The following is a 25,927-nucleotide window of genomic DNA, read 5'->3' on the forward strand; positions in this document are numbered from 1 at the left end:
GAATGTCTATATTAATGAAACTCTCTGTCTTCTTTTGGTGTGTGTGTGTGTGTGTGTGTGAGAGAGAGAGAGAGAGAGAGAGAGAAGGAAAAATATGACCCTTTGCGTCCTTCCTGCGGAATAAACAGGTACATTTTCCCCCCACCGCCTGAACATCTTTCAGGTGCCTTTGGTCAGTCCTCTGTTATCTTAACCTGATACAGAGAATGACAGTCTGTCTTAATTCTGCATCAGAGCATGACTCAGAATAAGAAATGAAGAGGTAAATGATAGCAGGCAGATGCCGTTTCCTGCATTTTGCTGTAAGGTGATGTGCCCATCCAAACCGGTCTGAGTACCTGTAGGCATCAAAGTGGAAGGCCTCTTAGCTCTTGTTTAGTTGAGGAAGGTCGGAGGACCCGAAACCTGTTGGAGCCATTGGTGCTTTTTGTGCAAAGAGAAAACAGACAGATCTACAAGTAATATTAGGATGCTCTGGGCTGGGTGTTATAGTCCAAGTCTAGAAAAACCAATTTCCCAAGAGCACGAAACAAAACCCAACAAAAAACAGAGACACCTTGTTTCACTGGCTCATCGGAGGCATCTCCAGAGATAGATATGTTTCCCTTTCATGCTCTTCTCTGTCACCCCATTTGCTCACGATGAAGATCACAAGCTTTGGCCTAGAGTGGCAAGCCAGAAAATGTGTAGGTGTTAGTTTTCATGCTAAACATTTGGTCTAACTTTCTAGGATTCAGGGAAAACTACGTGGGCGGGTTTACATATTGACACAGAGCTGGGTCTCTGTTTCATGCATCTCAGTTCTGCCAAAACATGTCTGTAAACCTGTCTTCAATTCCGCGTGTGGGAATTTGCGCCACGGGGTGCCCAGATCATAAGCCCATCAGTAGGGTGGTCTTCCAGAGCTAAAAACAGTGCTTTGCAGAGGCTGGAATCCAAACGGTGTCTAATACGCAGCAACAGAAAAGAATTGTCAGCGAATGTATTAAGGGTCCCATTGAACAGTTTTGAAAATCAAACCCAAGTGTGAGCAGAGTCTTATTCTATGAATATTTTAAACAGAAGGGGTACTTGCTACCACTGTGACTCTGTAACTTGCACACACTTGATAAGTTTATTACTTCTTACCAAGAGGCAGCAATGACTGTAATAAGCTAAGGACACCTCATCTTTTCATAAAAAAAAATTGATGTTAGTTGAAACTAATCATAATGGTTGTGGGAGAGTAGTGAGATTATGAGTAATAATTTCCTCTTTACTTTCTAAACTTCAGTTATGAGTCTATTTTTAGCTTGAAAATGACTCTAAGTATAATCCTGCCTCTAATACCCAAAATTTGGAAGCAGGCTTGCATATGCATATTATATATATACTATTCAATAATATACTATTTTTGAAATAATAATTATTTAATAGTACTATTAACTATATTAAAATGTTAAATACATATATTAAATTTATTTGTGGATATCAACCTTCATTCTGCCTTTGTAACATATATATACATACATATATACATATACACATACATGTATATACATATATACACATTTATATATACATATATGTGCGTATACATATTTATATGTGTATACACACATATATACATATATATACACACATATATACATATACACACACACACACACATATGTATATATATAAAGCAAGAGAAGACTAAACTCCTTCCTCAGCAGGGAAGAACAATTTGCAAATTCATTTAGATCCTATTTAGATTTCTCATCCCAATCCTATTTTGCTTTTTCTCTTTCGTCTTTGAACCGCCCCATTTTCACTAAGCGAGGCTTACAGCCTCGTATCATTACAGCTGAGGCTAATAGCTCCTGCTTCCTGGGGTACTTTTCCTTGCCAGCAGGCTAAGCCCTAAGTACCACTCTCAGTCCTCCCCACAATGCAATAAGGAGGGCACGATTATTGCCTCTGTATTTGCAGGAAAGAAAATCGAGGCTCAGGGAGGATGGTGTGTTGCCCAAGATAAATTCTGACTCCCAGGACTTTGGCCTTAAGCCTGAGATGCACGAGCTCCTGGGATGTCTTTGCCTTGCCCACACAGCACCCAAGACAAAGCCTTATACGGGACATGTCGCAGGTTTGAATTTCAAGAGCCCAATGCATATTTACAGTTTAACATTATAGTGCAGCTATAAGAAGTATCTTCCTTCAACCAAACCAATAATATATATTTATCTATATGAATATATGATTTGAAAAAGAGAAACCTATATATGTGTATACCGCCCCCCCCCAAGTAATTTCTTTTAATGGTAGTATTTTGTTTATTGCTGTTGTTCTTTTTTTTTTTTTTAAAAATAATCTCTGCAACCAATGTGGGGCTCGAACTCGTGACCCGAGATCAAGAGACCGAGAGAGCCAGGCACCCCTAATAGCAGTATTCTGAACAGAAATCTAATTACCAATACTCCTGCCCTGTTCAAAACACAAACTAATTAGGGAATGATAAGTAGGGAGAGGAATGTCATTTTGAACTGTGAAAAACAAAATTCCAAAAAACTAGAAATTTAAACAAACACAGCTTTGTGACTTTTAGGCTCATACACCCGCCCTAATTAATCTAACAAAATATTGCCAGATGTTTTCCCAACTAGATGTTCTTAATGAAGGGCTGATTTAACAAATCACTAAAAACAAGGACAAATTATAAATTGTTTAAGTGTAAATAAATTCTCCTGATATTCTTTCCGGTGGCTTGTTCCCACTCTTTAAGTGTTTAGCAAATCTCTTTTCTGAGGGCGGTCCAGGACTAAACAGCCTGATCTGATTTGTCACAAACGAGTCAAATCCTAATTAAAGAGATGTCACTGTGTTTTCGAAACATTCTCATTTACTTGAGATCCTTTTTTTCCTCTCCAATCGGTAATCCACAGCAAGAAACGTGGCCTTATCTACCAAGAGCAAGCAGCAAGCAGTATGGGAGGGAGAGGCGTTAACCCTTCTCTGCAAGGCAGACGGAGCCAAAAGTCCCCTCTCTGTGGAATGGTGGCACTTTCCACAGAGCCAGACGCAGCCGGAGTTGGTGGCTGGCATGGAGCAGGATGGTACCGTGCAGCTAGGCACCTCCTACAAGGAACGCAATAACCACGGCAACACAAGGCTGGAGAAAATAGACTGGGCCACTTTCCAGCTAGAGATCGCCCCCACCGCCGTTACGGACAGTGGGACATACGAGTGCTGGGTGTCTGAGCGCTCCCAGAACCAGGCCAGAGATCGGAGCTGGACTCAGAGGTTGACTGTCACCGTCAAGTCTCTGGGTAAGTGTCCAAGAAGCCCTTCCCTGATGTTGCGTATCGTCGGTACCTTCCTCTGCAGTGGGATGCAGTGGAATCTGATTGTGGGTCACCTTGAACCCCCCCAGTTAGGGCACACACACCCCAGGGCACAGTGCATGGTCTCTGGCTGCCATGTCCGTTGACTGATCTCTGACATTCACTCATCTTTATAAAGATCATCCGTAGGGTCGTCCTTGCAGGTTGTTATTCACAGCTAAAAACAAAAGCCTGTGACCTGGCACAGGCTTCTAGAGGACACGTGGCCAGTGGAGCTGAGCTCGTACATTCGGGCTTCTGACAGCTGTGGCCCTGGGATTGCAGAGTGTCTTCTAGCATGTTCCAAACAGTGACACTGAGCCCGTGAGTGGAAGTATGGGAAGGAGGCCAGCCACTGGGCTGGGGAGTGCTCCACCCACTCCGTAGCAGCTGTCTAAACAGCAGACTGGAGGGACACTGCCTGTTTATTGTTGCTGCTGAGAACACTCCAGGAAGAGGGTCAAATTTGGGAAACTGAGGACAGAATTCAGGACAGACTGTACCCTGAGTCAACTTTTACCCCCAGAGATCTGATTCTCCCGATGTACGAATGCATGGCTCTGTGTGAATAGGTGAGAAGGAAGGCTTTGATTTGATCAACATATTAGAAATCGTGTTTCCCGTCTATTTCTGCCCACAGAGTCGAGCTTACAGGTTAAGCTGATGTCCCGTCATCCCCAAGTGACATTAGCCAACACCTTCGGCTTGTCCTGCATAGTGGAGGCTGGCTTCTCCCACCTCGGGGTGCCCCTCACCGTGACGTGGCAATTCCAGCCAGCAAGATCTCAGGTCTTTCATCCGCTTGTTCAAATCGCCCATAACGGCACTGTTGAATGGGGGGCTTTCCTCTCTCAGTTCCAAAAGAAGACAAAGGTCTCGCAGTCCTCTCTTTATTCTCAGCTCCTAATTCACGATGCCACCGAGGAAGAAGCAGGAATTTATCGGTGTCAAGTAGAAGTTTACGCCAGAAATCCTTTGGACACGAGCGGCCCCGCGAGGGCTTCCGCCATCTCTTACCCACTAATGATAGCCATCACTTTGCCAGGTAAACACCACTTGAAATTAACCCCCACTTTAAAAACAAACCAACACATCTCTCCCATTTTGGATAAATTCATAGAATTAAAACATAAAATACCTTCTTGCCATGTTCTTACTGTGTAAGTTAGTATCATAGAACACTGATATCCAGGCTGACATTGAGTTGATACGCATGGGTTGGCCATACTGGTTATTAAAACACTGACAGACTTCCACACTGGCTAATAATAACTGTGGATCCGTGCCCCTCCCCTCTTCCCATGAGTCCCCACCACCCAGCACCTGCAGGGTACTCTGTGGCACAATAGGGGGCCTCTAGGACCAGCTCAAGCGGGGAGGCATTCTTTTGGATTGGTCACTGCCCAGGCCTCACGAGTCACCAAATGTCTGCAGTGTCAACATTAGTGGTATGGATGATGTAAATTCCATTAGAATACATTTATCTCCTTGTTTTACCATGTTAATGTGTAAGAGAGAGGAGATGATTATGGTCGAGTATAACTTGCCTCGTCAGCTGGTAAAAGAGCAGAGGTAAAAAGTAAGACACAACCTGGCCAAAGTTCTGCTGGGTCACGTGTCTTCTTTTATGACTTCCGTTCTTTTAAGGCAGAGTGTTCAAGAGCCTTTGAAGTCATTTCCATCTGACAGGCACCGGATAGCAACATAGCTGTGGTGCTTCATAAGTTGCTCTTTAAAGATGTGCATTATATACACATATATACATTATATACACATTATATACACATATATACGTATATATGTGTATATATGTATGTGTGTGTGTGTGTGTGTGTGTGTGTGTATATACATAGTGCCTAGTACCGTGCCTGATGCATGGAGCGGATGCTCAGACATAGTAGCAATCATTCTCTCTGCTGCTAAGTGACATCTTCAGTACTAGTAATGATCTCCTCCTTGATTGACTTGTGCCTTCATGGACCTGTCCGTTCCATGCTATTTGAAATTGTCGACTCAATCCTTTCCTCTTGAAACTTCCTTTTTCCTCGGTCTCATGATGCAGGATGTTCTTGGTTTCCTTCCTAACACCCTGAGTGCTCCTTGTCATTCTCTTTTGCAGAATTCTCCTCCTTCGCAGATCCATTTCTTCGCATTTCACCCTCAGCTTGCTCTCTTCTTACTCTTTTCAGTCCCTGAAGTGTGCTTATTCCTACCCCTGGTTCAACCTATATGCTGACAACTCTCAAATCCATTATCCTGAAAAGCCTCTCTCTGATCTCCAGATTCGTTTTGCAATTACCTCCAAGGCATATCTACACTTAGTAAGTCCATACACAAATGCACCGTTTTTACCCTTCCAAAGCTACTCTTTTTTCACTCTGCTCCATGTCCTCATGACCCACCCGTGGCCCAGGTGAGAAACCTAAGTCCACAACGCCTTCATATCCACCTCATCCGAACTCCTATAGCATGGCCTGGTCCATTTCTGTCTTTTCAGCCTCATCTTCTGCTTTCCATCTTGAATTTGAGCTCCAGCCACGCTGAACTACTTGCATACCCTCAAATGCTCTATGTTCTCTGTCTCTTTCAGTCTTTGCTCAAGTCATGTGTTTTGTGTAGAACTCTTTAGCCTCTTCTCCATGAGACTAATTCCTATTAACTCTTAAGCCTTAGCTTAGAGGTCTCTTCTCTAGGAAGCCTCTCTGCACTCTCATATTTGAGTTAGGTAGTCATGCCCTGTGCTCTGACAGCTGCTTCTGCAGGCCTCTGTCACTCTTGGGTGGCACAGTCTTGTAATCCTAAGCCTCTGTGACTGTACTAGTGTCTCCCTCTAGACTGAACCCACTGAAGGGAGGTAGCTACAGAATGGGGAAAAGTCTGGCACAGAACACAGTGTGTGCTTAATAAATGTTTGCTGAAAGAAGAATAAAGGGATCTACTGGCAACTTCCAGAAGCAGTTACAAAAGCAGAATCAGTGATGTCAGTAAGAGGTTAGAATAAGGTTTGGAAGGCAGGCTTTAGCATTCATCGTCCCAACAGAGCAGAAAAGCTGCTGGAATATAAGGGTAGTTGACTTTGCATCTGTATGAGAGTCCCACAGTCGACTGGCTGCAAAGAAACATACAATGTTAATAGCCCATGTACAACTTCCTATTGTTTACCCATGTTCGAGGGCATGTCCAACAAGGACATGTTGTGAATCTCAGGGTACTCTGGAGAGTGAGCACACAGACAAAGCATTAATAGGGCCGCTTTCTCTCACTTTGATTTATGAAATGCTATGGAAGAGATGATGTCTAAGTTTCAATAATGAGGCATTATCATGTGGAAGAGATTAGTTTTCTGTATGACACTTCCTCCTGCCCCACATTCCCTATCCCACTCATCCAGGTAAGAAGGGTAGAACCAGGACCGGTGGCTGGAAGGTATGGAGTGGTAAAATTCAACTTGATATAGGAAAGAATTCTCTTCTACAGAGATGTCCAGATGAAATGGGCTGGTTTGTCAGCTGGGGAGCTATTCAGAGGCTCGTGAGTGGGGCTACTGGGGAGCAAATTCCCACATCCAGTGGATGGAGGGGGCCTTGTCCCAGTTGGCCTCTAATGTCCCTTCTGCCTTAAAATTCCATTGTCTAACAAAGTAACAAAGCAACCACCCCCATTCTTTTAATTCAGAGAGCAAGCTCAGAGTGAACTCAAGCAGTCAAGTCGAAGAGATCTTCATCAACTCCAACACTGACATAGAATGTAGCATCTTGTCTCAGTCCACTGGAGACCTCCACTTGGCCATTACTTGGTACTTCTCTCCCATGTCCATGAATGCAACCTGGCTGACAATCCTCAAGATGGACCAAACCAATGTCATAAAATACGGGGATGAATTTCGCACCCCGCAGAGAAAACAAAAATTCCACGCTGAGAAAGTTTCCCAAGACTTGTTTCAGCTGCACATTTTGAGTGTGGAAGAAAGCGACCAGGGCAAATACCTCTGTGCTGTGGAGGAATGGCTCTTATCTACAAACGGCACTTGGCGCAAGCTTGGGGAAAAGAAGTCAGGGGCGACAGAACTAAAACTCAGGCCCACAGGTAAACCTCATGTGTATTCTCACATGGCTTTTCGTAGGATTGCCCTCTTCTCTTGGGCAGCTCTACAATGGTGTGATTATGTGAAGGTAGAAATATGACCGAGGGTCATAGGAACAGGGCCCACCTACACAATGAAAGCAGGACCTGGTGGCCCAGCAGAGAAGGCAGGGGTCACTTATGGTGAGTTGGCCTGAGGTTTCGAGGAGCTTGGATGGGCACAAGAGCCCTCTGATTGGTTCACCTGTCAGCCCGGAGACTGCTCTACACAGCTACCCAGGGTATCGTATCTCTAGATCTCTAAAATAACAAGCTGTATCGTTCCAGTGGGGCTCTGCTATAATTTGGCTTAGAAAGAGTAATATGAAGCATATTTCCCCCACTGTGAACAGAAACTGTACAACTCTACAGGGATGTGTGGAGAAATTGCTTTTCAACATTTGGCTGCCTAAACATACGGTGAATAAGAGTAGTTAACGGTTGGAATGGCTTCCTGAGGGAGGCTCCTCTTCCTCAGGAGAGCTTTAAAACTGTAAGAGAAGTTTGATCCATTTGCACTGGTCTAAGAGCACCGCGGTCTCAGTGTGGGCAGGGTTGGTTAGATCTCTTGGTATCCATTAGGTCACCTCCAGTGTTGAATAAAATGAGATGGATGTCACGGCGAAGGCTCGGGACTGGCGGAGATCCAACAGCACAATGCAATGAAGTGAGTCTAGTTTGGTGCTTAAGATTGCATGTTCAATGGAACCTCCACAAATAAGATTATAATGAACATGAGCATGTATTAGACAGTTAGAGACATGAAGAGAAATAAGGCACAGCTCTTGCCTTAAGGAGCTTAAGGTCTGTGGGGGGCAGTGGAGGGAAACAGTAGCTTAGCACAGGGCTCTCTTTTCTTGCTGCTCTGGTTCCCCTTCTCCATGTTCTTCAGGCCCTTCTCCTCCCTGGTAAATGTGAGTGTTCCTGGGGGACTGATCCTGAACCTCATTCGCCCATTATTCTCTGCTCTTTCCAGAACTTCTTAAATGCCCTCTTGGTTTCAACTATCACCTTCGATGAAGTAGCACGAAGTCTTTATGCTTCGCTCCGATCTCCTGAGCTCTGGATCTTTCTTCCCGATGGCCTATTGTACATTTCTACTTGGATGCCCTTGAGACCCTCATGCTCAGCACATCCCAAACCCCATTATCACCCTTGCCATCTCACAAGACCCGCACACATGTCTGCATTCTCCATTCTCCATCTGGCTGGCAGCCCTTTCTCCCAGTTGCCTAAGCCAAATCGTGACAGTGTTTGTATACCCCTTTAAGGAGACATTGGCTCCTTGGCTCAGGCTAGCAAGCACTTCCCGTCCGGAAATGTGGGCTCAGTGCTGTCCTATCTTTTAGAACATCAAGAAATGCCTAAAATCTTTCTTGGTGATATCACTCGGTTGAGACTGTACACATACACAACTAATCCAAATTAAAAAAAAAAAAATACTGTTGGTGTCAAAGAAAACATATCTGTGGGCTGGGTGTGGCTGACTGGGGGTGGCCAGCAGTGTACCCCGGGGCAGGGAGGGAGTTAAGAGGACCCCGGGGAGAGATACTGAGAAGGAGTGGTCAGGACCGTAGGAGAGATATTTTCTCTGAAATCAAAAGAGGAGAGGATTTCAAGGAGAAAATGGACTTTGGTGATAAAATTCACTGAGGACAAAAAACTAGAGTGTCTTTAGCTGGGAAATCGGGCCCAGACTAAGGATCTTGGCCAGAGAATGGGATAGAATTGGAAGGTGATTGCGTTAAAGTAGGGAGGAATTTGAGATGAGGAAGCAGAGACAGAATCATGTAAACTAATATTTCACATACTTTGCCATGAATAGAGGGAGAGAGTAAATATGGCAACAACAACAAAGATCCAGGAGCAGACAAAGTTATCCTTTTAGAGAAAGATATGGGGCACATGGGTGGCTCAGTCAGTGAGTTTGGGATTTTGGCCCAGGTCACGATCTCACGGTTCCTGAGTTCGAGCCCCGTGTCGGGCTCTGTGCTGACAGCTCAGAGCCTAGAGCCTGCTTCTGATTCTGTGTCTCCCTCTCTCTCTGCCACCCTCATGCTGTCTCTCTGTCTCTCAAAAATAAATAAACATTAAAAAATTTTAAGATATATTAATCAATGTGTTTGTAGTAGAGCTGAAAATTTAGCATATACTGTAGTTTCTTTATTTTGTTAGTAACTACCCTGGCCTTCCTTTGAAGTTCTCACTGGCTGGTTAGGAGGGGAAAATTTCTTTTAAGTTTCTTTATTTATTTTGCAAGGCAGGGGAGGGGCAGAGACAGAGAGAGAGAGAGAAACAGAGAGAGAGAGAGAGAGAGAATCCCAAGCAGGCTCCATGAGTATGGAGCCTGACATAGGGCTCGGACTCATGGACCATGAGACATCATGACCTGAGCCAAAATCAAGAGTCAGATGCTTAACCGACTGAGCTACCCAGGTGCCCCAGGAGAAAATTCGTAAAAAGTAAATGTCAAAATCTATTTAAAACGTAGTCTAATCCAATCATTGAAATAGTCTCTCCTTGAGTAGCATTCTAACACTTGTATAAAAACATTCAGTCTCCTGGATAGCCTCCTCTTTCCCTGCCTCTAGGAATGAGATGACATCTGGGTGTATGGGAGGAAGGTAATTTGCCAAGAATGAGGGGCTGTGGTACAGTACACGACTTGAGGGAAGAGCCAGAAGTTTTGAATGATCCTTCTGGGCAGCAGAAGAGAGTTGGCCAGGGAGAACTGAAACAACAGGGCAAAGCCCCCAGTGAAGCTGGGTGGTTTCGGGACAGGCCTTCAGCAGACCAGAGGTAGGGCTGAAGGGCAATGGCTGATTTGCTTCATTGCACAGAATGTTCTAGAAAATGTGGAAGAAGGACAGAGGTCAAGGAAAAATGTTAAAGACAAGAGACGTGGTATCTAAAGATTGTCCAGAGGGGGTATCAAATCTAACCATCTGGATTCTTCTCTAACTTACTGCCACTTTATTTCCTAGGAAGCAAGGTACGTGTCTCCAAAGTGTACTGGACAGAGAATGCTACCGAGCACAGAGAGGCAGCCATCCGCTGCAGCATGGAGAGTTCTGGCAGCCCGGCTTCTCTGTTCTCTGTGATGTGGTTCCGCAGCAGGGAGCATACAGGAAGGAACATGCTGGTACACCTTCAGTACGATGGCTTGCTGGAGTACGGTGATGAGGGGCTCAGGGGGCATGTGTCCTGTTACCGCGCATCCCCTACAGACTTTGTCCTGAAACTTCACCGGGTAGAGATAGAAGATTCTGGAATGTACTGGTGCAAGGTGACAGAGTGGCAGCCACACAGCAGCCCTGGCATGTGGGTCAGCCAAGCATCAGATGAGTCGCAGCATGTGGTGTTCCCAGTGCTGCCTTCAGGTAACGAGGGGTTAATCTGCCCTGGCTCCTGGTCAGGAGAATCTTTGTCTCCCCCGTTGTGGTTTCCTCCCAGTTATGTTTTGCTGAAAGCAACGTACAGATTCCCTAAAGAAAGAGACTTTGCAATTTCTCTTGAGAGTAATCGCCATTTCTCGTTTGGACGGACAAGGTCTGCGTGAGGTTTTCGCACACATGTGTGAATGTCAGGGGCCTTGGACCTGCTTCCTCCCTTCCCCCTCCCGAACAGAAAAGCCATCACCGTCGTATCCTTTTAAATAACAAAATTGTGTTCGAAGCAGACACCTTTACCTCTTGCCTGGTTCTCCTGTCTCAGAATGCTCGGATCTGCAGAGGGAGTTGGAACGAGGGACAGGGGCATGGCGACCTTATGTTTCATTTGGTCTATAGCTGAAGTCACCCACCTCTAAATGCTCCCCACCTCCAAGACAAAGCAAAACTTTTCTTAATGAATTAAGCGCCACACTTCTTATCTCTCTGTCAGCACATCGGGAGGGCTTTGATACTGATAGTCAGGTGGTGGCTGGGCCTCACCTGACTGCAGGCATCAAAGGAAGATGTTGTTGAACTTGTTTCTGGAGTCCAGCAAGGCGGGCAGCTACGGCCAAAGGAGGGCAGACCTTGGCCAAAGAGTGACCACTGTGCACATGGGAAGGCCGTCCTACCCAGCGGAGTACACAGCTTCAGGAGGGGAGTGGGACAAGAGGCTGTGAAGGAGCCGAGGGCAACCTTCCAGCCAGTATGGTGCCAAGCATGTAATAGGCATTCGTTAAACATTTGTTAATGAAAGCAAAAATTTCTCCAGCCAGACCAGTAAATCTTCCCTGGTGATCCCATGTCCTGGCTGATCTGGCCAGCTCGTCTCTGAGCTGCTCCTTTCTTTCAGTTTTTTTTAATGTAAATTTTTAAATGTTTATTTAGTTTTGAGAGAGAGAGAGAGAGGCAGCGAGAGAGGGAGAAGACAGGTGTCCAGAGGGAATTTTTCTTCCTATCTGCTCTTCTATTCTAGCAGTTACAGGAAGCCCCGTAACCTGAGCACATTCCATACATGTTTTCTCCCTGGAATCCCTAGGTTCTGGAGAATCAGCACTTTTTGAGCCAAATAAACAGATAGTAACTGTAAAAAATACATATTTTGTGACGGAAAGGCACATCTCCTCTGAGAGACATGGGATCCTTTGCAGCAATATATATATATTGTGTATATATATATATATACACTCACATACATATACATATAGATAGATACAGATATTGTTAATCTTTGTAGAATCCTTATACGCCAGGTGTAAGGTTCCTAAAAGAGGAACTCTGGAAAGAAAACATTAACAATTGGGAGGTCTTTGTATTCTTTACAGTTGAAGAAGCTTGAAAACTCGTGCCGTGATAAGCTGAGGGTTTTCCTTATAGGCACAGCTAGGGGGTTCCCAAGTAAATCCGTGCCTACAGCATCTGGCTTCCCCTACCTGGCTGCTCCATCCTGATACTTGGGGAGGCAGTGTGGAGGGATGAGAAATCCCAGGGTTTGGAATCAGACATGCCGAGGCTCAGATCACAGCCCCCTGCCACCTATCTATGAGCCGTGAAATCATAGCCTGGTTACTTACCCTCTATGAGCCCCAGCTTACTCATAAAATGAGGATCATAATACAAATGTGTATAAAGTAGCTAGCATAGTCCCTGCATGTTGTAAGTGCTCAGGAAATGTTGACTCTTTCCCCTTATGCCTCCAAACATGCTACACACATGCACACATACACAGTATGCACACACACATATGCATATACATATGGATATATCTATATACATGACAAAATATTTTTTAATATATACCTCTTACTCCTTTTATTATTGTTTTAATGTTTATATTTGAAAGAAAGAGAGTCAGAGTGTAATTGGGGGAGGGGCAGAGAGCGAAGGAGACACAGAAATCCAAAGCAGGCTCCAGGCTGTCAGCACAGAGCCCGACACGGGGCTTGTACCCACAAACTGCGAGATCATGACCGGAGCCAAAGTCTGACTCTTAACCGGCTGAGCCACCCAGGTGCCCCATGACAAAATATTTCAAGTTGTTCAATAAATAACTATGTGAGCTTCTGAGATCACAAAAACATGTATTACAGAGTCTGTTCCCAAGGAGCTCAGATTCTTTTTTGTTTTGTTTTTTTAAATGTTTATTTTCTGAGAGAGTGTGTGAGTGTGTGTGAGTGGGGAAAAGGCAGAGAGGAGAGACAGAGAATCCCAAGCAGGCTTCACGCTGTCAGCACAGACCCTGATGCGGGGCTGGAACTCACGAACCATGAGATCATGACCTGAGCTGAAACCAAGAGTCGGATGCTTAACCAGCTGAACCGCCCAGGCATCCCCCAAAGAGCTCAGATTTTGATGGGGAAGTGAAGTCCAAAACGGCAGGTGTCATCAAAGAAGTAGCCTTAGGGCGCTGCACAAGGAGCAGAAGCAGGGCTGGGGTGAAGGGCTGGGTGGGGAGGAGATCTGGGAAATCCTCCGGAGTATGGGGCCTATGAAAGGAAGAGAACATAGTTTAGGAAAAGGAAAGGCTAGGCAAGATAATCATAAAAACTGTGGTGCAAGGGCAAGAAAGGAAGCTAGTGAGATGGGGAGGGTACGGATCTCAAACACATCCTGCGTATGTGGCTAAAGAAGGTGAACTTATTCATGAACCTTATGGAGTGTCAGCGAGCAAGTTCAATCAGGGGAGTGACATCATGAGATTTGCATTTTAGAAAGCTCCCACTGGGAACCCTGTTAAAGGTGAGTTGGAAGAGAGGCAGTCACGGAGCAGAGAGACCTATTTGAAATTGATAGTAGGAACCCAGGTGAGACAAGATAAAGACCCAAATGAAGGCAGTGCCTTAATGAGGGCTGAGAAAAGGGCAGGCAGGCAGCATTAGGAGGTATCATCTTCAGGATTTAGAGGCTGATTAGATGCATGTGGAGGGTGAATGAGCAGAAGGGGAGAATCAAGGATGAATATCAAGTATCTAGTATGGCTGGTTAGTGGGGACAATCACTAAATGAGGTAATATAAGGTCTGAATGTAAAGTTAGTTCAACTTTGAGCAACTTGGGCTAGAATTGAGAGTGGAGTATGTGTGAGTTATCCAGAGTTCTATCCAAGAGACCCAGGGACTTCCAAGAGAGCTCTTTGTTAGAGCTATAGTCATCAACTCTAGCCAATAACGTTGTCCAACGATGCATCCCTAAGACAGCCACTGTTGAAGAGGAGACTGTGAAGGGGAAGGACAGGAGTAGCCAAGAGGTTGGAGGGGAACCAAGGTTTGGTGGTATCATGGAAACCAAAAGCAGAGAGGGTAGCAAGAGGGAAGGGAAAGCCAACAGTCTCCACCATCGCCAAGAGGTCAATTAAGATAAGAATGAGAAAGTATCCATTGGACTCCACACTGTAGGGCAGTTGCAGAGAAGTAATGAGAAAGGGCAGATCACAGTGAGATAGCGGACACATAAAATACAGATTACACTTTCAAGAGCTTTGATGTGAAGGCAAGAGAGAAAAATAACAGGTGGCAAGAGGTGTCAGCGAAGTTTTACTTTGTTCCGTTTTGGTTTGGAGCTGGTGGGGACTTGAGTGCTTTTAAAAATTCCAGAGAGGAAGAAGGTGAAGATATACCATCTTCTGACTGCAGTGCTCCTCCATACCTTCTTTCTCTGGTCAACATCTACTAACCCTGCACCTCCCAACTTAAGCACCACCCTCTCAGGGACTTCCCTTAGTCTCTTAGCCATCACCCCTGTCTAACATCCAGCAGCACTGCCAGACTGTGCATTCTGAGAAGGCAAACACTGAGTGTCTTGTTCCCAGCACAGCACAGTGCCTGGCACATAGAAGATGCTCAAAGACTTAGTGAAGCATAGTGTAATCGCACTCCTGGTAAGGACCCGCTCTGTGTATTAACAAAGCCCAGGTCAAATACAACATGCTGGCAACTCTTGCTTCTCAGATGCTTTCCGCCACCTCCCTGTGGCAGATTCAGGGTGGGTTAGTTTAGGACTACTTAACAAATCTGTGGCGTATGTGGCTCAAGTGTAGGCAGAAAAGCTAAGAGGCACTTCCCTGGGGGAATGGAATGGACCTCACACTGTCTTCTCCATCTGACTTCCTTACCTATGACAAAGCCAAGGCAGGGGCTAGAGATACCTTAGTCTTTCTACCTCATCCTCAGACCCCGGACAGAAATGTCTTATTCTAGAGAGTTCTCTGTGATTAATTAATAGACAAGACGCAAAGGCTTCCTGGGGACTGGATTACTTGTAATCCTATGTATTGGTTAGTATTCCTCAGCTTCTAGTTGGGTAAGGATATACTTAGAAAGTAAAGATTCAAGGGAGATATGTGCCCCTACCAGAATGAAGTTTCTGGAGAGACTGTAGCATTTTTCTATGCACCCCGGTGCCTCCGACAAAGTCTGGCATGAAGTAATCATGAAATGCTTCACAAAAGACTGAGCAAGTGAGTCTTCAGTTCGGATGAAACAGGATACTGTCAGACATCACTCATTCTGGGATGCACTTGAATTGGGTTCCTGAACCCCACTTTCATTTCCTGGCAGGAGCCGATTCTCTCACGTGGCCACACTTGGCATCGTCAGTTGCTGAAGTTTGGGTTGGGGTGGGGGCAGAGTTGCATCTGTCTTCTGCTGAAGTCAGTATTTCTGAGGTAATATTGAAAAGGAATGGTCCTCGTGGTGTGTTTGGCTGTGGGTGGAAGCACGTTATAAACTGAGCCTCATGATGAAGTGTTCTCATTACATTTTTGGCTCTGTCTTGCAGACCTTGTACTTTGAGCATCGGGCACTTACTCGGATTGATTTGAAGTGCCAAACCTTAATGGTTTTGGATGTCACTAATTCTAATCCAGATATGGGTGGGAGGCAGATGGTGGGGAATGGTGACCATGGGATCCAGAGCAAACACTGCCCTCCCTTGAGAGGTAATTTAGAAGCACTGGAGCTGACAGTTGCTAGCTCTTGGCCAATTCAGAGCTGTGAAGAGCGCGCTTGGCCATCCTTTGATGGCAGATTGCTCTAAACAGAGCAGTCTCCTCCCCATTAAGATACTCAAGCCCTCTGGCAGTCCCTTCGCACTGAAGGTTAGAGTCTCAGTAGGGAAAAAAAAAGCCAAGTACCAGATTTCTTTTCACCTTCTGTGTGCTGGCGCTCTCTCTTCAGTATTGTATGACCGTCCTAGCAACGGTGACACAGAGGTGGACTCCCACTTCCCAATTCTCTGACTCCCAAGATGGGGAAGGGAAGTCAGAGTCTCCTATGTAATCGTTTGACTCTCAGTGGAATGTCACCCAGCCGCGGAGATAGAGGGACCAGAGATTTGAGGGAGAGACTTGGCCTGTGGAAGAACGTGGCCAAGTGTGTGGCCAAGCATGGAAAGTCAGCTGGTCAGGCCCTGATTTCTATCCAGTCTCTTGGGAGAGAGTTGCCTGTGATATTCCTAACTCTCTCACTCGTGTATTAATATTTATTCCTTGCTGACTCACATGTGCTGAACTCTCTGTTAAATACTTTATTATCCTATCACAACTCTAGAAATTGTTATCCCCAGTTGATCGTTGAGGAAACTAATCGTTACTGAGAATAAGTAACTGGTCCAGTGTCAATAACAGTACGTGGAAGAGCCAGAACGTGAACCTGACTCTCTTCGAGATGGAAGAGGTACTCAGTCACTACTGTGTGCATGAGTAGTGTGAAGTGTTGAAGCCAGTGTTCTCACCCGCTGTTCCCTACAGTTCTGGTCTCTTTCAGTATTGCCATCTCTACCTACTTCCTAGCCACACGCCTTCAGATATGTTAAGACCTGGGAGAATGATTGTAGTCAAGCAGGGCCTTGGAGAGAGGGCTCAGGTAGGACATAAAGATGGAGGGTGATAAAGAACGAAAAGTCTAGCTTTATCATCGCTCACCTTTCAAAAACCAAAACCAAATTTAGGATGAGGAATGTAAACGAGCCAGAGAACATCCGGCTGCAAACCCCTGCAGCTCGTCAAGTCCTGTTCAGAGCCGCCAGACTAATGTTCAGTGATGATCTTTACTCTGTACAGCAAGACGGCAGCCACCCCTGGGTTCCTGTGTGTGGTGCACTCACGCAATTGATTCATTCATCAGTTTCCTTTGATGACCTCTGAACAAAGTGCTGTACGAGAGACAAAGATGCATATGACACGGGCCGTCCCTTCAGGAGTTCACAAGGCAGGAGCTGGGCAAATGTTGAGGCTCTTTCTTGACTTCCAACAAAGAGACATTCTTCAAGGTGCAAAATGGCGTCAACAATGCTGAAAATGGAATTCTTGCGGTAGAGGTTGGTGGGAATGACCTCTAAAGCCGTTTACATCTCTAAGAGTGTATAATCCATGAATCCTATAGGTTAACCTTTGAAGAAATTGCTTATGTCATTACAATTCGCCAGTAAAAGCGCAGCGACTATTAGCATCAGAGTTTTCCAAAAAGCCCCGATTTCAAGTATCCTGTCATAAGTAAATGTGTCATAGTAGTTGGTGTCTCTCTAAACATGTGCCTTTCTGCGTGGAGGCCGTGTTAGGCACTGCTTCCTTGAACCTGCGGTGTTTGCAGCCCTGTCCCTTTGCTCCTCTGGCCGTGTGGCCCGGAGCCACTTTGGGACTGCTTGTGTGTGCTTGGCGCATCTGGGCACTCATAGTGCTCCCCGCAGACTGCAGTCCCCCGAAGGTCATGTGCTTCAGCTGGCCTTTGTTTAGTATCCTTTGCCCGTGTGGTTGCAGTCAGCCCAATTCAATTCGGATCAACTTATGTAGTCACACAAGTGCTGGGCACAGCAGGGGACACGGAAACAGATGACTCGATCAGTCGTACTGAGTCGCACCTCAACTGAGGTAAGGAGATGGATAAGGAGGAACAAAAGAGGTCTGCACCGAGGGGCGTGTGAGAGGAGCGTCGGAGAAGGCTGTGTCGAGGCAGGTGGGAGGACCCGGGAGAGGAAGTGTTGTCGGCGCTGGCCCAGGAGGACCCAGAGGATTGAGATACAGAGTGTGTGCCCGATGGAGGCAACAGGAAGGGCAGCACAGCCGAATGGAGGGTGCCCCGGGGGGCGGGGGTAGACCGGACCGAGCTTCTCACTGTAGGTGCTGTTGTGCAATGACGGCGCAGTGTGTGAGTGTGCGCATGTGCACGTGTGTGTGCACCCACGCCTGTGCACATGAGCGCGCACACTCAAGCAGCAGCAGTGGGAATAACTCAGTTAAAAATTCAGGACCGGCAGCAGAGCTGAGAATGAGGGCTGAATTATAGATCTCTTTTCTGAGGACAGAAGATTAAAGGAGAGGTTTGCTTTTTCGGTTTTGTTTTTCTTTGAGGCTATTGGTTTTAAGTAGGTCATTGGAACCCCCAGTGGTTGGAACTTGCTGGGTGGAGGCAGTGGGCTGGAGGAGCCCTCTTCTGGACTTCCCTTCTCCCCGCCGCTCCTCCTCTCTGTGCACGTACGATTTAAAGGGCCCACCGCTACTTGGCCCCACTATTTTTACGTACATTTCGCTGTAACAATAAATCCCCCAAGTGTCTAGCATGGATTCGTGCAGGTAAGCTGGAGACTAATTATCTTCTTTATTGTTCTTTTCATTGCAGAACTCACATTTCTCTCCAGGATCTGCTCATCAACACCTTTACTCTATTTCCTCTTCATCTGCCCCTGCATTCTGTTTCTCCTTCTGCTCATTTCCCTCTTCTGCTTGTACCACAAAGCCAGGGAGTTGTCGGCACTGAGGCTAAAAGCACAGAAAGAAAAGCCTCTCTGGATAGACATGAAAGGGGCTGAAGACTGGATGGCCGTGCGGAGGGAAGAGGAGGAAGACAACTGAACGCTGAGAACCACCTGCAGCCCTGTGGAAAGTGTGGCTTTGGAATTGGACTGAGCATCGTGTGACTGAATCCTGATCGTGTCCTTCTTGGCATGTGTGGCCTTGAGCAAGTTACCTAGGAATCAGAGGGAACGTTTATTGAGCACGTGTGTGCTGCCCCTCACCGCTAAGTGTTTCTTTGTGTGTTACCTCATCTACTCCTTGCCTCCCCCCAGGGGGTAAGTGATTTACCCTGTTTGTCATTTGCCACACCTCACTGAGGTGCAGGGTCCCCTTCTGTCAGGGGAGAGCCTCCCTCACACAGTCTTGGGTATGAGGTGAGATCCTATGGCGAAGCCCAGGGCGAGGCTGCCCTCATCTCTCCTCCCATAAGTCACTGATTCCCAGGAAAGCATTCCGAGTGGTCCAGTCACACCGGCTCTAGGTAATCTTTTGCCCCCAAATAAGAGGTGTGGGAAGGGGCCTGATGTCAGCAAGGCAAAAAGGAATTGGGAATATGCCCTTCATTCACATCAGGTCTACTCCCCAACGTGGATGTGACTTCCCTCAATGCAGAAGTCCTGTCTTCCCCTCCATCCCATCTATAGATGGTACTCAAGAGCATGCTCTGCATAGACGGTGCCTAATCAACTGCGTAGACGGTGTCTAATCAGTATTGATGGGTTCTTTGAAGAAATTATAAAGCATTTTGTAGTCTTGAGTTTCCTCTTCCTCTTTCTTCCTCCCTTCCTCCCATTTCTTTCTACCTCCCCTCTCCTCCTCTTCCCTCCCTACTTCACCTCAACTCCTCTCACCTCTCCTCTCCTTTTCTTCTTTTCTCTATAAGAAGTATTAGGTCATTAGGGAAAACTTTTTTTTTCACAACAGTCAACCCCCGCAAGGCCTCATGTCTCCCCTTCCTCCCCACACCAAAAGACCCATCTGGGTCCTGGCTCTTAGCCAATGCCTTATTTTCTTTGGCCTGAGAGCACTGGGTAGTAGCACAGAGTGTTGTGGTAGTTCTTTGGTGGGGTGGGGGGTGGAGGAGAGTAACAGAGCCCCATCCCCTCCTCCTCCAGCACGAGCTAGGAGCCCAAGGGGATCACTGGGTCAAGTCTAGTTCCTCAGAGTCCCCAGTTCTCAGCCAGGAAGGGTCAGGAGGGCTGGGGTTGGGGAGTGTCATGGCTTATGGCTTTTAACAGCTGTCCCCCAGGATATGACAAGTGTTCCCACTGGGCCCAAGGACTCCTCATCTCTCTCTCAAACGCTGCTCAGGCCCTTTGGTAGCCAGAATTGGAAACCAATCCGTGCCTCCGCACACACTTGAGAAAACGCATCTGTTATCTAAGTGACCAATGGGGTTGCTTGAACACTTGGCGATTTGCATGTCCAAGGAGAGCAATTTATTTTTAATTATTTTATCAAGCACACACGTCTTCTCCAAACGTAATTAGTTCCTTTGCCAGGGGATTACGGGGCTCTGAGAACTCCCACCATAGCCTCTGGGGTCCTTATGGTTATCCCCCCTTTTTGGCTCGTTTGAAATACTCCAAATGTTTCCTTCAATGTGTCAACGCATTTGTCTCTTCTCTCTCAGGTAGGGTGGCATATTTTTCAGGTAACAAAGCTAAAGTTAAGACTTCTAGAAAGTATGATTGCCCCTGCCTTTTTTTTTCCCTCACAGAAACTTGGATTTTAGTTGGGATTTTGAAGAGAAAGAGAACAGAATTGAGCCCCATCAGAGAATCAGAGCAGACTCTGGTACTGTCCCCTGCCTCGGGTGCTCTTTCCCTTTACCCCCTTTCCTCTGTCCTCTGCTGGGTCCCGCCTTTCAGAAGCTTATGGCTCAAATGGCAATTTTCCACGTTCGAATCCGGCTCAGATGTTGCACAGACACTCAAATGCCGAACCGCATCACCGAGCCCAAAGTGTGGGAATGATTGTTTCCCAGTGAGCGCCCCCTGGTGTCTGGCAGAGATGGATGTGAGGGACCCAGTGGTGACTCAACCAACATGGCTCCCCGTCCTCCGGGGTCGACGCCTTGTTTCTTCTGAATGCTCTGCGTTCGCACAGCAAGCACAGTAGCTGTTCAGAGAAGCCACGCTGCTCTCTTTGGCCCGTGGTGAATTTTCAGGCAACCCAACCCCAAAGTCATCTTGTTTTCTCTCTCTCTTTTTTTAACTGAATAAAAGTTTTCACCTAACTCAGGAGCAATTTCATGTGAAATCTCTTCTCTTTCCAATTACATACTTGATCCGTTTTACTTTCTAAAACTTAGTAAGAGTTTTACTTTTGTTCATTGGTTTCAACTTTTCCATTCTAGGTCAGCACCTGGTTTTCCCATCAGTGTCTTGTGTTTTAAACCCTATTTGGCAACAGAGTGACCCTCTGTCTCGGGAGCTGGCTACCTGCGGCCCACAGGGCAAATGTTGCCCACCACCTGTTTTTTAAAATACTATTTTGTGGGAATACAGCCACCCCTGTTTGTCTACATATCACCTCCGGCTGCTGTCATAATAAAATGGCAGCAGGGAGTGGCTGCCAGGGCGACTCTATGACTCGCAATACCTAGAATGTTTACTATCTGGCGCTTTGTGGAAAAAGTTTTCCAGCCCTGCTCTCTTTTCGTGGCTGGTGTTCTATCCGTCTCAGCCATGCCCTGTGCTCCTGGGAGGTTTTATTTGACCTATTCTATCTGTATCTGTCTTGTACCTGGTTAATTGAATAATCTTAAGCTCTCTGGATCCATGTCTAGTCCAAGCAGTTGTGAAGTTCGAATCCTCTGCCATACTCCTGCCAGAGATGGAAAATGCTCACTCCGGAGGTATTCCGACTCTGTGTAGGAGGAGATGATATGGAGGCGAAGAAGGCATGAATAGGCTGTTTTTGTTCTTTATAGTCCATTGAGATGTGCAGGAAACAAGATCTTGAACACACACAAGAACTTGGCCTTTATTTGGTGGACACGGGTGAGCCACGGAATGTTATTTAGCAGGGAAGGAGCAGCTCTCCTTCAGGAGGATTGAAAAAGCAGCATCATAGATGATGGGGAGGGGTTGGCTGAGGGCTGGGGCAGTACCAAGACAAAGTAGGATCCCCAGCATCAGGGAACCACCTCCACTTTCCTAATTTGTATAACAGGGATAAAAATGACTTTATGAGGCTTGTGGGCTGGACCAAACTATCAGAAAGTTTTATTTTTATTTATTTTTTTTTAATATTTTAATTTTATTTCTAGGAGAGAGAGAGAGACAGCGTGAGCAGGGGAGGGTCAGAGAGAGAGGGAGACACAGACTCTGAAATAGGCTCCAGGCTCTGAGCTGGCAGTCAGCACAGAGCCTGACACGGGGCTCGAACCCACGAACCGCGAGATCAGACCTAAGCGAAAGTCGGACGCTTAACCGACTAAGCCACCCAGGCGCCCCAAGAAAGTTTTAATTATGACATCAAGCTCAAAGAGGTATTTATATTTGTTAAATATAATCACGTTATGAGATTCTTCTGGTTAATAAATATTAACTTTCTATTGATAAATGTAGAGATGAGAGACTAGTATCTTTTCACTTAACTGGCTTTCCATTTACCTTATCTTTTTTGTTTTTAAATATTTTATTTATTATTGTTGATTTATTTTGGAGAGAGAGAGAGCACACGTGGGGGAGGGACAGAGAGAGGTGGGAGATACAGAATCCGAAGCAGGCTCCAGGCTCTGAGCTGTCAGCACAGACCCCGACGCAAGCCTCCAACCCACAAGCCACAAGATCATGACCTGAGCCGAAGTCAGACGCTTAACCAACTGAGCCACCGAGGTGCCCCTATAAATACATTTTTAGAAAAGGAGGAGCATGAAACTCAGTTTAAAAATAGGCAAAAGACTTGTACAGGGGTTTTACAAAAGAGAATTATCAGAACAGTCAATAATCATATAGGTCAGTTTGGGCTTCATGAAGCCGATGCCAAGGTGGGATTAGACATGTGAGGGGTCTACTGAGGGAAATGCCTATGGGGGGAATAAGGGGGTGGGGCAGAAGGTGGGGAGAGCCCTGGACTGCGGTGCAGGTTTGACATCTATAAAAGGAAACAGGGAAGGAAGAAGAATGATGTAGGAAGAACTTCAGATGCAGTGCCAAGCTGATCAGAGCCTCTTAAACAAAGGTTGGCTATCTGAGAAGCGCTCCTCTGGGCAGATATGGCTTAACTCTAGTATCTCTGCCCTGCTTTGTCTTTGACTGGAAGCAGCACATTTTCTGGGGAAAAGGTGGCCTAGGCATGAGCATCGTGGCAGACATGATATGTAGCCACTGCAAGCTGTCAGTCAGCTATGTTCCCTGCAGAAGATTCCCTTGAGGTGAGATTTTAATTAGTGCAGCCCCATGGCCTCAGCGTCTGAAAAGATGTTCAACGTCATCACTCATCAGAAATCTACAAATTAAAGCAACCACGAGATACCCATATCACTGGGATGATTACTATGTAAAGGGTGATACCAAATTACCAAACGCCGGTAAGGACTGGAAGTTACCAGAACTTAATTCGGTGCTGGTGGCAGTGTAAACTTGCTCAACTGTTTTGTAAAAGAGTTGGGGAGTTTTTGATGAAGTTCAGCATACACCTGCCCTGTGGCCCAGCAAGTCCACTCCTTGCATCTAGCCAAGAGAGATGAACAGCTCTAGCCACCAAAAGACATACACAAAAGGATGGCTTGAGCCAGTATCGCTAAAAACTGGCCACAACTCCACTGTCCATCAGTAGGTGAATGGTTGTGTAGTTTATACTCTGGAGTGCTACACGGAATAAAAATGAACAAACTGCTGACACACATGACGACATGGACCAATGTCACAGCATTTCCTGAGTGACATAAGCCAGACACAAAAGGGTAAGCCAGACACAAAAGGGTAAGCTTGTTGTTTTGAAATCCAAGAACTGGCAAAACAACCCTATGAGGACAGCAGTCACCATTGGGGGAGTATTGACTGGGAAGTGGCATGAAGAAACTTCTGGGGCAACTGAAATGTTCTTTTATCTTTAGGTGGTGGTCTCACGGCTGTATGTACACCTATGTAAAAATTTACTAAGTTCTTTTCTTGAGATGGAACAATTTAAATGATTTCTGTATAACTTAATATATAATATATAGTAGTATATAACTTAATTAACTTACTGTACATAAATAACTGACACCTAAGTTTTTTAAAAAAGTGTCTTTCTTTCACAAAGTGTTTGAGAATAGGGGCGCCTGGGTGGCTCCGGCGGTTAAGCATCCGACTTCAGCTCAGGTCATGATCTCACAATTCGTGAGTTCAAGCCCCATGTTTGGCTCGGAGCCTGGAGCCTGCCTCAGATTCTGTGTCTCCCTGTCTCTCTGCCCCTCCCCCACTTGTGCTCTGTCTCTGTCACTTAAAAATAAATAAACATTAAAAATTTTTTAAAAATTTAATTTATTTTTGAGAGAGAGAAAGAGACAGAGTGGGAGTGGGGGAGGGACAGAGAGAGAGGGAGACACAGAATCTGAGGCAGGCTCCAGGCTCTGAGCTGTCGGCACAGAGCCCGATGTGGGGCTCGAACCACAAACCATGAGCTCATGACCTGGGCCAAGTCGGATGCTTAACCGACTGAGTCACCCCCCAAAAAAGGTTTTTAAAGTGTTGGAGAACCAACTGGATGACCAACACAGAGTGAGGAATTTTAGTATACTGGCAAGTAAGATTTTATTTATTCCCCAAACATTTGCAGATAGTCTGCGTGTGCCAAGACACGTGCTGGGGGCTAGGAATGTGGAAACAACTGACTTCATCCATTCCCTCTATGAGGAAAGGAGAAAGGAGCTGATGTTCACTATGTCGAGCCGCCATCATGGGTTAGGAGGACTAGATCTTTACGACAAACTTGTGAAGTGGACATCACAGCATAAGCCAGGAAAAGTATCATGAGCATAAAGTGGAAGAGCTGGTCTTTAAACCTGGATGCAGGAGCTCCAGAAGCAACCCCCTTTCTATCACATATGCTTCCTCTACTTGTAAAGATGCTATCGTCGCATTTTGAGCAAAGAGTTACACATACAAGGTAGAAGAGGGGGACCTTGGGGACGGGAAAACTGATGACAGATGCTTGTTCTGTCACATGTGAAGCACCAGTTTGCTCTAAAAGGGGGAGGCGAATTTAGACTGGAAGACAGGGGACCCCTCTGCACTCTTTGCCCTCCTTCCTACAGATGCCCATTCAACCCAATGCATGTTGATGGTGTGGCTACTCTGTGCTACCGCAGGATGCTGTTCAAACGAACACACGAGAGCGTGTTTTTCTTACCGTCTCCCATGACTGATGGCAAATGCTAAGAGTTCTTGAGTCCATCTTTAGGGAATCTTTGTACTGTTTAATAATCTGAAGGCAGCTATTTATACCACCCTGCTGGTGGCTAAGAATTGTGTGAGAATCTTCTGTTCTCTGTACCCAAGATATGACCCGCCCAATAAAATGGTGCTGATGTCAGAATGGCCTTTATTCCTCTATGGGGGCCAAATACCTTCTGGGCCTAGAAGTGACACGTAGGGACACTGTGCAAAAAAAAAAAACCCCATCAGTATTAGGACCTAATGTCAGGTCAGGTCCGAACACACCCGTACAAAATTCTGAAGTCTGAGTTTCCAGTCCATAGTCCTTGCTCGAAACTTTTCTTCATCGAGGGGAGATATCCAGTGTAGTATTAAGTATGCGTCATTCAAAAGCAGTAAACCAAGAGACGGCTCAACCTGGTAACAGAAAGCTAAATGGCAACTATGATGTTTAGTAAGCCTTTTGCATGAAAGAAATAGTCAACACGTGAGCCCCTGTGAGAAGTAAGCTACGGGTGAGGTAAAATTGACCTTTTGTTCCTTTTTGGTGGTGTGCTCAATGAATACATCTGGTTTCCTAGGAGTCAGCAAGGTGACCTCTGGGTTTAGACTGCCTGCGTGGGAATCCTGACATCAGTCACTGCCTCTGTCCCCTTGGCCGGTCACTCTTTGCCTCCCTTCCCTCATCTCTCCAGGGAGGTTTTCCCCTTTCTCCACGGAGTCCACTGTAAGGGCTAAATGAGATATGCATGCAAAGGAATTAGAACTCATAAATGTTGGGTATCATCATTGACAGGCTGGAAATTTTAATCCTTTCTGTTCCTGCAAAGGAAACCAGATCCCCGCATTTTGCTTTCTAAAGTCTTAACAT

General features: G+C 46.0%; 1 protein-coding gene across 1 annotated transcript in view; it reads left to right on the plus strand.

Moving 5' to 3' along the window:
- Positions 1 to 20,935, plus strand: part of CD101 (CD101 molecule) — a 35,957-nt gene extending 15,022 nt beyond the window's left edge. The window contains exons 5-9 of the mRNA XM_077767294.1: positions 2,907 to 3,290; positions 3,985 to 4,389; positions 7,020 to 7,430; positions 10,451 to 10,846; positions 18,510 to 20,935. Coding sequence (XP_077623420.1) covers positions 2,907 to 3,290; positions 3,985 to 4,389; positions 7,020 to 7,430; positions 10,451 to 10,846; positions 18,510 to 18,742 — 1,829 coding nt within the window. The 3' untranslated portion in view covers positions 18,743 to 20,935. The remainder of the gene's footprint in view (positions 1 to 2,906; positions 3,291 to 3,984; positions 4,390 to 7,019; positions 7,431 to 10,450; positions 10,847 to 18,509) is intronic.
- Positions 20,936 to 25,927: the final 4,992 nt, after the last annotated feature.

Source organism: Crocuta crocuta, unplaced genomic scaffold (genome assembly GCF_008692635.1).
Source record: "Crocuta crocuta isolate KB4526 unplaced genomic scaffold, BGI_CrCroc_1.0 scaffold180, whole genome shotgun sequence".
NCBI lineage: Eukaryota > Metazoa > Chordata > Mammalia > Carnivora > Hyaenidae > Crocuta > Crocuta crocuta.